This window comes from Echeneis naucrates, chromosome 18 (genome assembly GCF_900963305.1).
Source record: "Echeneis naucrates chromosome 18, fEcheNa1.1, whole genome shotgun sequence".
NCBI classification, from domain to species: domain Eukaryota; kingdom Metazoa; phylum Chordata; class Actinopteri; order Carangiformes; family Echeneidae; genus Echeneis; species Echeneis naucrates.
Genome location: NC_042528.1, coordinates 7421316 through 7434510, shown reverse-complemented (window position 1 = coordinate 7434510; position 13195 = coordinate 7421316). Strand labels below are relative to the sequence as shown.

General features: G+C 38.6%; 1 protein-coding gene across 3 annotated transcripts in view; it reads left to right on the top strand.

The window, feature by feature from the left end:
- Window positions 1-13195, top strand: part of kcnip4a (potassium voltage-gated channel interacting protein 4a) — a 98028-nt gene that overhangs the window by 58856 nt on the left and 25977 nt on the right. The window contains exon 1 of one of the 3 annotated variants that reach the window (XM_029526119.1): window positions 225-324. The exons of the other annotated variants lie outside the window; for them this stretch is intronic. Coding sequence (XP_029381979.1) covers window positions 225-324 — 100 coding nt within the window. Of the gene's footprint in view, window positions 1-224; window positions 325-13195 lie in introns of those variants that run through there. 3 annotated transcript variants of the gene reach the window in all.

Below are 13195 nucleotides of genomic sequence, written 5' to 3'. Positions count from 1 at the left end.
CATTCTCTCCTCACGCCCCCTCGTCTTTATCCTTGACACTCCACCCCCCCTTCCGTTCTGTTCCACACTTCTTCTCCCCCTCCCTCCCTGACTTGTGGCGGTCTCTCATCAGAGCCAGACATGCACAGCTCTTAAGTGGAGTTAAATGGCCTGCAGACAGTGCGACACGCTGAGCTCTGTGTCTTCAGCCATGGGTATTCTGTGACATGTCCGAGATGTTGCCTATGAACTTGGAGGGACTGGAGATGATTGCTGTGCTGGTGGTTGTGGTCCTGTTTGTTAAGGTGCTGGAGCAGTTTGGTTTGTTAGAGGCTGGCTATGACGGTAAGTTTGGAAAGGATGCTTTTCATTTTCTTTTGGCAGTCATCAACCACTTGTGGTCACCCTATTTTCAAGTCACTGTGCTGGCACTGTATACAAACTGTGCGTTCGTCTGAAGCATCTGGGGTGAACGAAATCACTGCTTGTATGCTTTTATGTAAAAAAGGGCTTCCTGTTGTAGTTCATGTTTCAGGGCTTCCATCTGTTGCTCTCACCTTTTGTAACTTCTTGCTGAATATATGACAGTGTAAACCTCCAACAATATAAATTAAACAGATTCCACTTTTAAAGGATACATCCAGTTATGAGCCATTAAAAGGGATTATCTTGACAAAATGTCCCATTTCTCTTTACTTATGAAGAAGTTAGACACTTTGGCTCCCTGCTTTGTGTGTTTCAGCTGTCAGGTAAACTTTCAGTCTGGCACATCAAACTGAAGCCTTTGGCACCTTCTGTCTCTGAGTCAGGTTTAAATGAATGTTTTCTGATTGACCTGACATTGCTGCTAATTTGCTCAACTGCGTCACACACAGCTCATATGGACAAATTATGAATTCTGACATTGTGCTTTTAATCTTTTCTTTTTTTCTTTAACTTCAAAATCACTTCCTGCTTTGATTCTACATCCAATAGTCTTGGCCTCACTTTGCATCTACTTTGATGGCTGACTGACTGGTTTACTGGATCTGAGTGACATCAGATTGAATGTGAGAGATCTTGCATATCCAAAAGAGACAGTCAAGCACTGGATGTGATTCTGCACCAGCTTGAAATGTAAGAATCTGGATTTTAACCAAAGAGCTGAGAGCTGATGAGTGCCATGGTGGCTCGATGTTTTCCACTTGAATTTAAAATGAGATTGTGTAAAATGCTCCGGCATTCTGAAATGAGCAGGTTGTTATGGAAGTTGGCGAAGTTACGATGTTACTCTTAGCCAGCGACGTGATCTGTATTCAAATAGATGCAGTGACACTGAAAGACATCACATCGTCCTCTTTATAATGAAATGTTTTTTTGATTTTTACTTTCACCTCTCTTTTTTTTTTTTTTTTTTTTTTCCATGTAGCTAAGCAGCGAACAAAGGTTGAACTTGTGCCCACAGGAGATGTGGCAAGTTGTCATGCTGATTCTTCACCACAGACGTGTGAATCTAATACTCAGGAGTTGGGTCTCTCAGGCACTGAAGACCAACTGTTATTTATATGCCCAACTTGCTATACAGACAGATAAGCTGTTTTCCTTATAGCTGGGCTTTCCCAGGTGATAGGCAAACAAAAAAAATCTTCAGTTTCATTCTGACCTGTAAAGTGTTTGTGCTTGTGTCATGTTTACTGGCAACAAACTGGGAAGCTGGGAGTGTTTTTCTTTCAGACACTCTCCTGTTTTATTTTTTTACTTAATTGATGTCACTTTGTTTTCCCAAGCAGTATTTTGACATGAGTGCCCACGCGCCAATTCACACACAGGATTGTGCAAGACCCACAAAGACGCTTTTTGTCACTGAGGTATGTGTGAGGACACTGGCTTTATCATCTGTGGTTTGTTGATCAAACTCCACTAAATCTGAAGAAACTATTGGCAATATTCCCAATCCCTCCAAAAAGTAGAACCATATGAATTCCCACATAGTTTAGATGACACAACAATAAACAAGAGAGGTGTTCTAAAAGTCTTAGACAAAAAAAAGTTGTGTGCAAGAAATGTTTAATGCCAGAGATCCTGTCAAATGGCTCAAGGGGGAAAAAAATTGACTAGTGAGTGATGAAAGGCATTTATTTAGGTTTGCCTTGTAATTTTTAAATCCGCTCAATGCAAGTATATTATAGTCATCATTTTTGATATTTGAATTTATTTTAACCATCACGATTACAAAACCTACTGTTCTGTATTCATAGACATCGGTATTTGTGCTGCTGCTCTGTTGGTGCCCGGTATTCATTGTGAGCATTGTGTAAGAATGTGGAAAGTGAAGTGTTTTTTGTTTTGTTTTGTTTTTTTGTATCAATAACATTCAAATTAAATTAATTGAAGTTAGTAAAAATAGCTCTTTCCAAAAAACCAAACAGAAATGTGTAGAGCTATTCATTACTCTGTGGTTCTCTCCCACTTGATGGCTTTTGGTTAAAAATAAGCTTGAAACACAGCCGGACAAAAATGGCTCTTTTCAGTCTCTGTTCCTCTCTGTAGTGGCGTGACAGTGTGTCACAATGGCGTGCCACCAGCACACTGGGACGTGACAGCTGAAGAGAGCAGCTTTTGATCTGGCAGTTTTTTGCAAATCACTCCCTCCAGAAGGTGCAGTGTTCATGTACCAGGGCTTCTTCACAAATGATTCCAAATACAAATGGTCAAAACCGAAGCACCGTGCACATTGTCAACTCATTTAAAACGAGTAAGTGCTTGGAGCACATAAAAAGATGGTACACCAAACATGATATAAAGCTCTTTGGGACATTGTTCCACATTTGATGACAATTATGCAGCTTTTTTCTTTTTCTTTCTTTTTTATTTTTTTATTTTTTAGAGTGTGTTGTCTCTTCTTAAATAAAATTATCCTGTGCTCCAGTATCTGAATAAACTTTGTTGGGCTAAGTATTTTTTCATGCAACTTTGCTTGACGTTTGCAGCCATTCCACTGAGTTGAGTCACATGGGCTGCTTATACTGTATGTTATTGTGCTTATAGAACTACCTTGAATCCTAAACTACTCCTGGAGCACATTATCCTCCAATTGTTGCAGCTTCCATATAGTATAAATCCCATGACAGCCAACTGCTCTGGGTTTAGGGATCAGAATGGGCTACACTGCCTTGCCTCACTGAGCACATGTTCATTTCTCAAGCTGTGTGCAGTACGTTGGTCTGATATGAAGCTGAGAATCAGCATGGTAAATATTTTTGTTACTAAGCAGGGAATTCAAATATATGAGACGCTCTAAAGAAAGGCCCGAGCTGTTCATGGCTTCAACAGCAGCCTCAGTTTCCACATTGTCATTTCTCAAACATGCACACACATTAAGGAAACTCATTATTTCCAAAGTGAATGTATCATGGCTTCTTGGCGCTCATGCTGTGGTTGTAGAAGTAGTTGAAAGAGCTCAAGTGAAAATGTTTCATCTCAATTTCTCAATGTTGTCCTTGGACTTGTATTTATATTTTTAAGTTCTGTTGCTTTTATGGATAGCAAAAGAACTTAATGCCATTGTCTGAATAAAAACCTTTATAATAATAATAATAATAATAATAATAAGCTTTATTTATATAGCACCTTTCAATACAACTGTTGCAAAGTGCTGCACAGCGAACTGACAGCCAATAAAACATATACAATAACTGGAGTCTGTTCAGGGATTATATGCATATGTATGTAGGTATTAACATCATATATTTCATTATTAGTACAAACAACACCAGCATGATTCTGAAATTGAACCTCCATGGATTCAAGGAATATTATCTCTAAGGTTTAGCCTGAATATTCAGTTTCACTGAAGTGCTTGTGAAAGTTGGCAGACACCAGCAGAGGGCCCTAAAACTCAGACTGAACCAGCACTGCCAGCTGTCTGTGCAGTATGGTTGTAGAGAGGTGATCTATGATATGTATTGTTTTTGTTTTTTAATCATGTTCTGAGCTTTGCGATGACTCAGTCCTGAGCAAATGAATCAGTTTTTCTGTGTTAAATTGCTTCAAAGACCTTTGACCAGTTTCACAAATACTAGATCATTCAGGAGACTTTCAACCAACCAAGAAATCTATCAAATGATGAGTACAGATTAGTCATATATATCGGGCAGTGCTTGTTGAGGAAAGTGCTACTTTTTCTGGCATAACAATTTATGTTTCCTACCAGGTAAAATCACTGAACAGCTCCACCAAAGATCAGACAACATTTCAATGAATGTCAAGGACCCAAACATGAAAAATGTGTTTTGGCCTTTGTCCATCCTTTTCTCCCTGGGGTAGTCACTCAACAGATGTTATTCTTGGCACTGTTCACTGAAATGAAGCCCACTTGTTTTTGTTTTTTTGTTTTTTTTTTTTATATTTGCATTGTAATTCCCATTCATGGTAGCATTGCTAATGTGCTCCTTATTGCCTTTTATTTCAATTCATTTATTTCCAGAAATTAGTTGGATGTAATTCAGTGAAGGAGTAGAATTGATTATATTTGATGATAGCCTGTCGGGCCTTACACTGGTATTGTAGACATATTGAAGCTTTCCCTGATTTAAACATTAAGTGGTGTTTCCAAAGGCATTAGCCTTACTCTCCCATCAATCAGAACAATTATAAAGGAGCAACTAGTGAGTGATTTTCAGTTTTCCCGTCTGCAGAGCTGTAATTTGTTCAGCTTCTCTTTGCAGACACACTTGCACAAGCGCAGATTGCTTTCTAGCTTGATTGAGAATTGCTTGAATTGGAAGTATTGAGCTTCTCAAAGTTAAACCAAGTTGTTGATTAGGGACTCTGTCCAATCAGTGCTGTTTCAACTACCTCGCTTTGCATCTAGTGAAGGTAATTTGAAGGCCACTGAATACATTAGCAAATGAATAAGTCATCAGCCTTCATATAAACCATGAAGATCAAAACAATGTTGTGCATCTTTTAACAATAAGTAGGAGGTTTTAAATTACTTCAGTATTTTTCCAACCTTGACTGAAGATTAGCAGCCAGTATTTACCCTCAGCTTTTCCTCTTCGATGAACACTCAGGTTACATTTATTTGTGTTATGAGTACTTTTAATTTAGACTTTGACGTTTGTTTTGTGTTCTTGTCGACAAATGTGTATAATTTCACCTGAGACCATGCATCCTCATGCGAGGACATTACATTTTGGGTTCTCTTTGCCATGGCAACTTAATTCTGCTTAACCCAAACCTATGAGCCTCATTCAGGAACACTCCTGTCTGTCATCTTGTGGTCTCCAAAGCCCACTACAGGACAGTGATCAATGTACAATGAAAATGGCCAACATTTCCCACTAACCTGCATACCAAGTAAAAACTCAGCTCTCAGGAGGTTAAAAATTGGTTCATATAAAACTTTAGATCAACTGACAACTGTTCTTGTTGTTTGTAGTGTAAATTATCACACATACTTTTGCCACCTTCCAAAATAACACGCCTGATTTTGTGTTACCCAAAAAATGTGCTGCTATTTATTGTCGCAAGTTCTGGCATAACTGTTCCCTCTGTTACTGAACCAATGACTGCTGTGATCAGACTGTAGATCTGTGTGTTTATGAGCCGTCATATCTCAAAGAGGCTGTGACTGCATATGAAATTACACTGATGTACGTAGACGCTGTTCACTTAAGAGTTTTCATATCAAGTGTATAACTTCAGATGTCTCTGCCGTGGGGCTTAATACATTTTGTTAACTTGCTTGACGGATATTAAGTCATGGTGCGTGATTTACCTTTTAATTTTCTGTTTCTCTTTAGGGTTATTAAAACTTTATTCTAGTCCCTGCTCTGCTGATACGGCATCAATTTCATTGATCTGTGAACCATAGAACTCTAAGAAGTGATTTTCTCTGATTTATACCATGATGGTTAGGGATGTCTCCACACAATTAACTGGGAGTGAGGCAGTGCTTAATAACAGAATGTATTGTAGGCTGCCTCAGGAATGCCTCTTGCTTGGAATATGAACCGGATGAGTCCACTTAATGCAAATTTTTTCTTTCATTATGAACTTTATGAGTTTTCTGTTTATCCTGGCTTGAAGGGTATAAGTTAATTGTTTTGATTCTTTCCAAATTGCAACTTAGAATAAAAACTAAGCAGAAGATTTACGCTGTAGTATCAATTTTAAATTTGAGTTTCAATTTTGATCATTGACACTCATCATTGCAAGCTGAAAGTCTCGTTGTTTTTATGTTCACATTGTGTCATGTTTGCGGTTTTGCTGCATCCCTCTACCAAAAGGTGGGGGGAAAGATGCAGTGTTGTGTGGCAACCCTTGTCACAACCATGGGTTCCACAGCACAGAACAACACACCACACAGCTGATTTGTTAGCCGGCTCTTTATTTACTGTATGCATACATGCACAACACACCGTCACACTTAGTCATCCTGTGCACCTCTGGGTGCTAAGTGTCCTGTGGCACACACAGCTCTGGCACTGGGATCTGGGATCTTCTGTCCCACAAGCAGTTCATCTGCAGCCAGAAATTCTTCTGTTGCTCTCCGTCTATCGCCAGGTCCGGCCGGATAATGCCCCTAAATGGAGCAAGTTAATTGGTCAATTGCTGCGATGAACAGATCCCTCTCTCCTGCAGCTGCACACCAACCACTCCCATCTCCACAATGATTGAGTAAGATTGCTGCCACTAGCCCTGGCCATGATGCCTTTTAGCTGTCGACTGCCAGACTGCCAGTTGTTAATGCATTTTTCTATTGCCATGACCCCAACATAAGGGTGTACATGCCTTCGTATTAGTGTGCAAATGGCAAATTACACATTCTAGCTGGTGGTTTAACATATTTTATTGAGGCGCCAGTCTGGACAACAGTGTCCCTGGAGAATCACTGAAGTGGAGAATCACTAACTAGGAAACAATGCAGATTGTAAAAATTATTAAAAAGTGCATTCAACATTTGTTTGTTAGGATTCACAATTCACGCAGTGTTTTCTGTATGTATGTGACAAACAATGATTGCAAACAGAAACTTCCACTCAGGAGCATGAAGCTAATTTAAAGATAAATTTTAATGTCGATAAGGCATGATGAGGATTCTGAAACAAACACATTGTGAAAACCTTTGAAATCAAATTTATTTATATAGTGCCAAATCACAACAGATTTACATCAAGGCACGCTTTCACTGCAGCAGCTAGGCAAGTTGTTGGAGCCAAAATTAAGCAAGGTGTGTCTTAAATATCAAGTTGAAATAGAGCAGCATCTAAATGAAATGTTTGATCTGTCAAATCAAGTCTGGATATTATGGGGAGTCACTGGAGTTCTAACATGATGTGTGTTTTCAATAAGGTGGTATTCACATTGATGTGCTGCCGGTGTCTTGATTCAATCGTTAACAGTAGTATTCAAATACTTCTTCTGATAAATAAATCCTCATCGCACAACATTTTCATTATTCTCATGGTATGAAAGCAGAAGCCCTTTCATGTTCACATATTTCTTACCCAGATTCATGATTCCTTTAAGAAATAATCCTGTATTGATTTTAAACCCAACGGCCCCCCTCTTATTTTATGAATTGAAAAATGCGTCGACAGCGGCTCCAGTCGTCTGGTGTTCTTTGTCTGCCACTTTGACAATGAGTTGTCACGTTGCCACATCAGAGCTAAAACGAAAACATGAAAAGCAGGTCAATGTTATCATCTTCATCACACTGTCCTGACCTTTATACTGTCCGTTTTCAGACATTGCCACTGACTTTTCCCTTTAACATTACAACTAATCGTCTGGATGCTGATAAAAATCTTGTGGTCCTGTTGTAGAGAGGAGACTGAAAATTACTGACTTTTATGAAGGTAAGGTCATTTTTTAAGTCCATATTGGACTTTTTATATAATTTACAAGATGCAATGCAAGACAAAGCATTGTAATTTCCAGTGAAGTAATCAATAACCTTCAGACTGCTCATTAAATTCAGATTATTCAGATTAAATGCTTTCTGAATATATATATATATATATATATATATATATATATATATACACATTTTCAGTAACTTTGGCACAGATACAGTACAGTACAATAGATTACTGCACTAATCTTTAGCATCTTTTTATTGCTTTATTGCTTTTTAACTTTAGTAAAATACTTTTTACTAAAAGTTATTGTATTCTGTAAAGCAAAGAGCAATAACAAAAAAGCAAAAAAACAAAACAAAAAACATCTTTTCAAGCCAGAGCCATTTACTGGAAAAAACGAAACAAAACAAAACATCTGAATCTTTGCGTTTTCCGTGGAACAATGATTGAAATAGCTTTATATATAAAGCTCTGTGTGTGGATTTGGTGTGAGTGAGTGAATTTGAAGTATACATCCTGAATGGGACCAGTGCGCTTAAAAATTGAGTCTTCGACAGGCCACACATTTAACTTCACAAATGAGTGAACAGCACAGAGCGGCCGCATTCACGTGTTTACCATCTATGCAGCCCTGAACAAATAAAAGGCAACACAAGATCTGCAAGCACATTTCTTTCAAAGATGTGACTGAATGACAGGGAATCAGCGATTCCCCCGCAAAGTTCAGAGTTTGGTCACCAAAACTGTCTTTCATTTGATCATTTGTGTTGTGTGTTTGTGTATGAAGAGACTAAAGGGCTGAACATTGCAAATGCTTGCAGACGCACACACCTGGCAGAGTGAGCCCACATTATGCAGAATACACGAACTAAGTCTTCAGTATCAAAATCACCCCATGGCACCACACGGCTGATTGCACATGCCGCATCAGTGAGGGTTGCCCCGGTTCACAGCTCATAATTGCCTTCCCCTTCACAGGCACCGCTTCAGTAAATATGACAGCCTCATTTTAATGTGCTTTGGAAAAACACTACCCAAACACTAACGCTGCTTTGCACGTCTGAGCAAATCGCTGCAGGTGTCGCCTAATTATATCACCCACTTGTACCCTAAGATGATCTGTAAACAGCGCGGCGATCTCATCTACACCCAGGCTTTGATTGATGACGGTTACATCAGCGCCAGGTTTCCTTCTCCTGGTCCCGTACTTTCACAGAGACGCGTGAAAGATAACACTTGTCCAATAGTTAATGAAAATTCTGTTCTCGCGGGTTGTTTGGGAAGAACACGTTGTTGCTGTGCTACGTTTACAGGAAAAGATGTAAATTACCTTTGCACCCATAGTCTTCAATTTCATTTTATCACAATGAGTGTTCTGTACTGCGTACTTTCTGGCCCAAAGGATGCGGAGAAATTAAAGTATTCTGATCATTACCTCCAGTGTAGAGAGCCAACTTTTAGGCTTGGATGGATTTTCAGTTTGTTTTTCCTGATCTACGGACATTATAGTTTTCATGATAAGACTGACTCATCGACCTCTACTGTTGATCATGTCCTTTGTGCTCAGTCTCCTCAGACAAGAAGAGATAAGATCCTCCCCTTGCGAATATAGATGATGGAAAGTGGCGAGACGGGTAGCAGGGATGAGTGAGAAAAATACGTAATCTGTCTGGAGATCAGTGTCTATTCGTCTGCAGAGACGAATAACTCAGACTTATCCTGTTCGTTACACAGATAAGGAATTTGGACTACAGTGACGGTGACGGCCGTACCTCAATGCAGTCTGACATTTCTGACTTGTATCAGTTGGAGACGCCGTCCATCAGAGATTATGGACAAGGCTTTTGTGAAACCCTTCAGAAGACATAACGGCATCTGGTGATTGGAGTAGTGCGAGCTGTCAGCAAGTTGGATGTTTCTTGTGTAACTCTCAGATTTCTGAGTCTTACTCTTTAAACAGCTCATCTCGTATTAACATCTATGAATATGGAGCCGTGTCAGAAATACAGATACAGGAACTGTTGGAATGCAAGAATGTTTGTTCAAAATAACAAATTTAGAGCGATATCACCGACTGAGAGCTCAGAGACGTTATTTTGTCCATGCTGTCACTTTTCAGATTTCAGTTTTAACTCCAGTGTTATTAAAGATATTTATCTACTCTATCTAGATTTAGACACAATATTCCAGAAGATCTCAGTGGACACATACGTTTCCTTCAACTCAGAAGCTGAATCATATCCAAAAATGTGTGTTTGGATCTGGTCTGAATACATCCTGGGTTTTGTCTTTGCAATAGGACTGAATAATATAAATATGATTTTGAAGTGGTCATTATTTGGATTATAAATAGTAAAGGTTTCATGCTTCAGTGAAAGAAAAGACAAGTCCATTGTCATATTAAAGATTACTTGGGTCATCTTGAAGATGAACGCTCACATGAGTCCTCTAACCCTAACCTGTTCCATCAAAAGCAGCTATGGTCTAGAGTCTTATGTGAAGTAGATTAAATATATCATGCCACATCAGGTTAGAGTTTGTACTCGTGGCTGACATCTTGTATAGTTTCCTGAAGAGAAATGTCCTTAATTTGATTTAGGTGAGTCTGAAGACGATTTTATAGCACATTTAATCAAATGTTGGGCAAGAAATAATAGTATAGTCCTCCCAGCGGCAGGCATCACTGAGTCATCAATGTTGTAAATAGCCCTTCCCACAGGATCATGTAGAGGGCCCATTTCCCTCAAGTCTTTGTGCCCCATCACAGAAATGTCAACACCACTGCATCTGTTTTATATTTTGGATTTGGATACACAGTCATTTTGTAATTTCAACCCTCCTATTCAAAATGGCTCAATTTGATTCATTTGATCCATCCAATTCTGAATTTTAAGGTTTCCCATTTGTCAGACCTGCCATGCTGTAACAATGTTAGCAGTGATTGTCCAGAATCTGTGCAACTTTAATGGAGCCAGATGTCTGGGGTAATATACACCTGTCAGCAGCATTGACAGAATCAGGCTTCTCTCACAGTTGGATAGATGCTTTGTGGCACAAAACCCCATCCCCCAGTCTTTTTTCTTTGCATGTCACACCCTCACCCACTCTCAATTCTTCAATAATTTATTAATTGGATATAGTATCACATGGCCAGAGAAAGGTATGATATGTCAATAATTCCTTTGTGTTTTATTAACCATCCGTCTAACAGGGACCGTTTGGAGCTGTGGCACAGTAGGGCCTGTGGCTTTGGGAAACCGGGCTGCGTTCAGGAAAGTGAAGCTGCTGCACATGTGACTTTAACGGCTGTATGATGTGGCTGCAGCTTCACTCATGTAGTGCCAGTGTACACATGCTGGCAATGCTGCTGTGAGCTGGATGTTGTAGTCCAGGACACAGTGAAGCATCCAACAGTTGGGCCAGCTGATACAGAGTACACTACACTCTACATGACAGCTGGGTAATGTTTAGACGCCAACCATCAAGTCTCCCACATGGGAGTTATCGACTCTGATCCCCCTTCTCTTTTGTGCTATAATAACACTGGAAACAGGCTTTATTCTGGCATTGCACTGAGAGCAGATTTGAAGATCCTTACTTCATTTAACAGAAGAAGAAGAAACTTTATTGAAATGAAATTGAAATACAACAAAATTTTATGTGGTAGCTGGTACAGTGTTGCGTGTAGGGATGTTAAATATAAAACTAGAAAAAATGGTTATTCTTTATCAAAAACTTTATTGAAAAATTAAGCAAATAAGAATAAAATATGTACCATATGTAAAAAAAAAAAAAAAAAAAGTGACTATCACTAAATCACTTTGAAGGTGGAAAACCAACTGCTGACCATAAATGTTTCATTGAAACTAGCAAACACATGCTTATGTACACATCCAGCAGATGTTTAAATTAATGTTAAAATATTTTGTCCAGATGAGCATTTACTTTCATTTTAAGTTTAGTTTCGAGGCAGTTGATGAGTTAAAGTCCACCGGTTCTAGTTTGTCCCTCAGGCATTAAAGAAAAGCGGTTAAAATGTCCAGCGCTGAGGATCACTGCAAATTAGGTGATTATTCTCTGAGAGTCAGCGAGCAACATCTTTTAAATACATAATATCTTGATCTATTGTTATTGTGGAAATTTATGATAGCAGCTTTGATGTTTTCTCCTGCCTGCAGCAGTTTTAGGAATTGATACTAAATCTTCAAATTAAGTTTTTTTTTTTCTTTCTTTTTTTTTGCTGCAAGACGATGAACAAAATGAATTTGTAGCGTAGTGACATCAATTACAATGGGAGGACCATTTATAATGAGGCCTTTTATTTCATGCTGTTGTAAGAGCCGTGCACACTATAAATATAAATATCTTTGGTTATTGTACACCGTACAAAATGATCCTTGGAAGAAATTGAGTTGAGTCCATTATATTTCCCACAGTTCCACACAGTTGTATTGTCAGTAGATAGTTCTGACTACCTCTGAATGAAACTCATGTTTCTGGGGGCTGGTTAGATTAAGCAGGAGGGAGCTGCTGAATATTATTTTCATTTTCAAATGGCATCATGTTGAATTACGCGCACAAACCTTTTTTTTTTTTTTTTTTTTTCCCCTTAATTTTTCAAGAAAATGTAAATGAATGTTCCTGAGTGTTTGTCAGTGAACACTAAAGAGAATAGGAAATTGGTTGTCCCCTTTTGCATCACTCTGGAAAAAGAAAGGCAAGGAAAAAACCCTGCAGAGAACATTTTATTTCCAAATAATCAGTTTTATTTCTGGGAAGCTGCTTATTGCATTTTTGAGCTATAAGCTCAAACATTAAATATGTGCACCTCTCTTGTAATGTTGAGCACTGTAGTGGATGGATAGACTGTCATTTTTCAAAATGGAATTCACTTTTTTATTCCACCTTTATGGATATTATTTAAATAAACAGCTAATTTCATTGTGGAGAATTCAGATTATGACAGTCTGCACAGCGCCAGCAGATGGTGGTGTCTTCACTCATTTGTTGCAAACACTCACAACATGAAGCAAATTCACATTCTCTCTCACAATTGCACTTAGTTCTCACCATCACTCCACCATATCTCAAAGGCAACACACTCCCTTTGAGCAGAACTGGTTACATTCAATGAAGCAGTGTGATCAAACCTGTTTCTCTCCTCACTTCATCTGCTCTGAAATTGATGCATTTGCATGTTTTGTTTAGTTTTTTTAATATGTATGTACACGCACACATATATAAAAATTTTGTTGTTTTTTTTTCTCTCAACTTTAAACCTGTTTAATGTGGAAGGTTTTCAATTCCAAATGTTTAGGTAGAATAAAGTGACCATTCGACAGGAAAACAATTGTCTCAGCAAGCTTTCC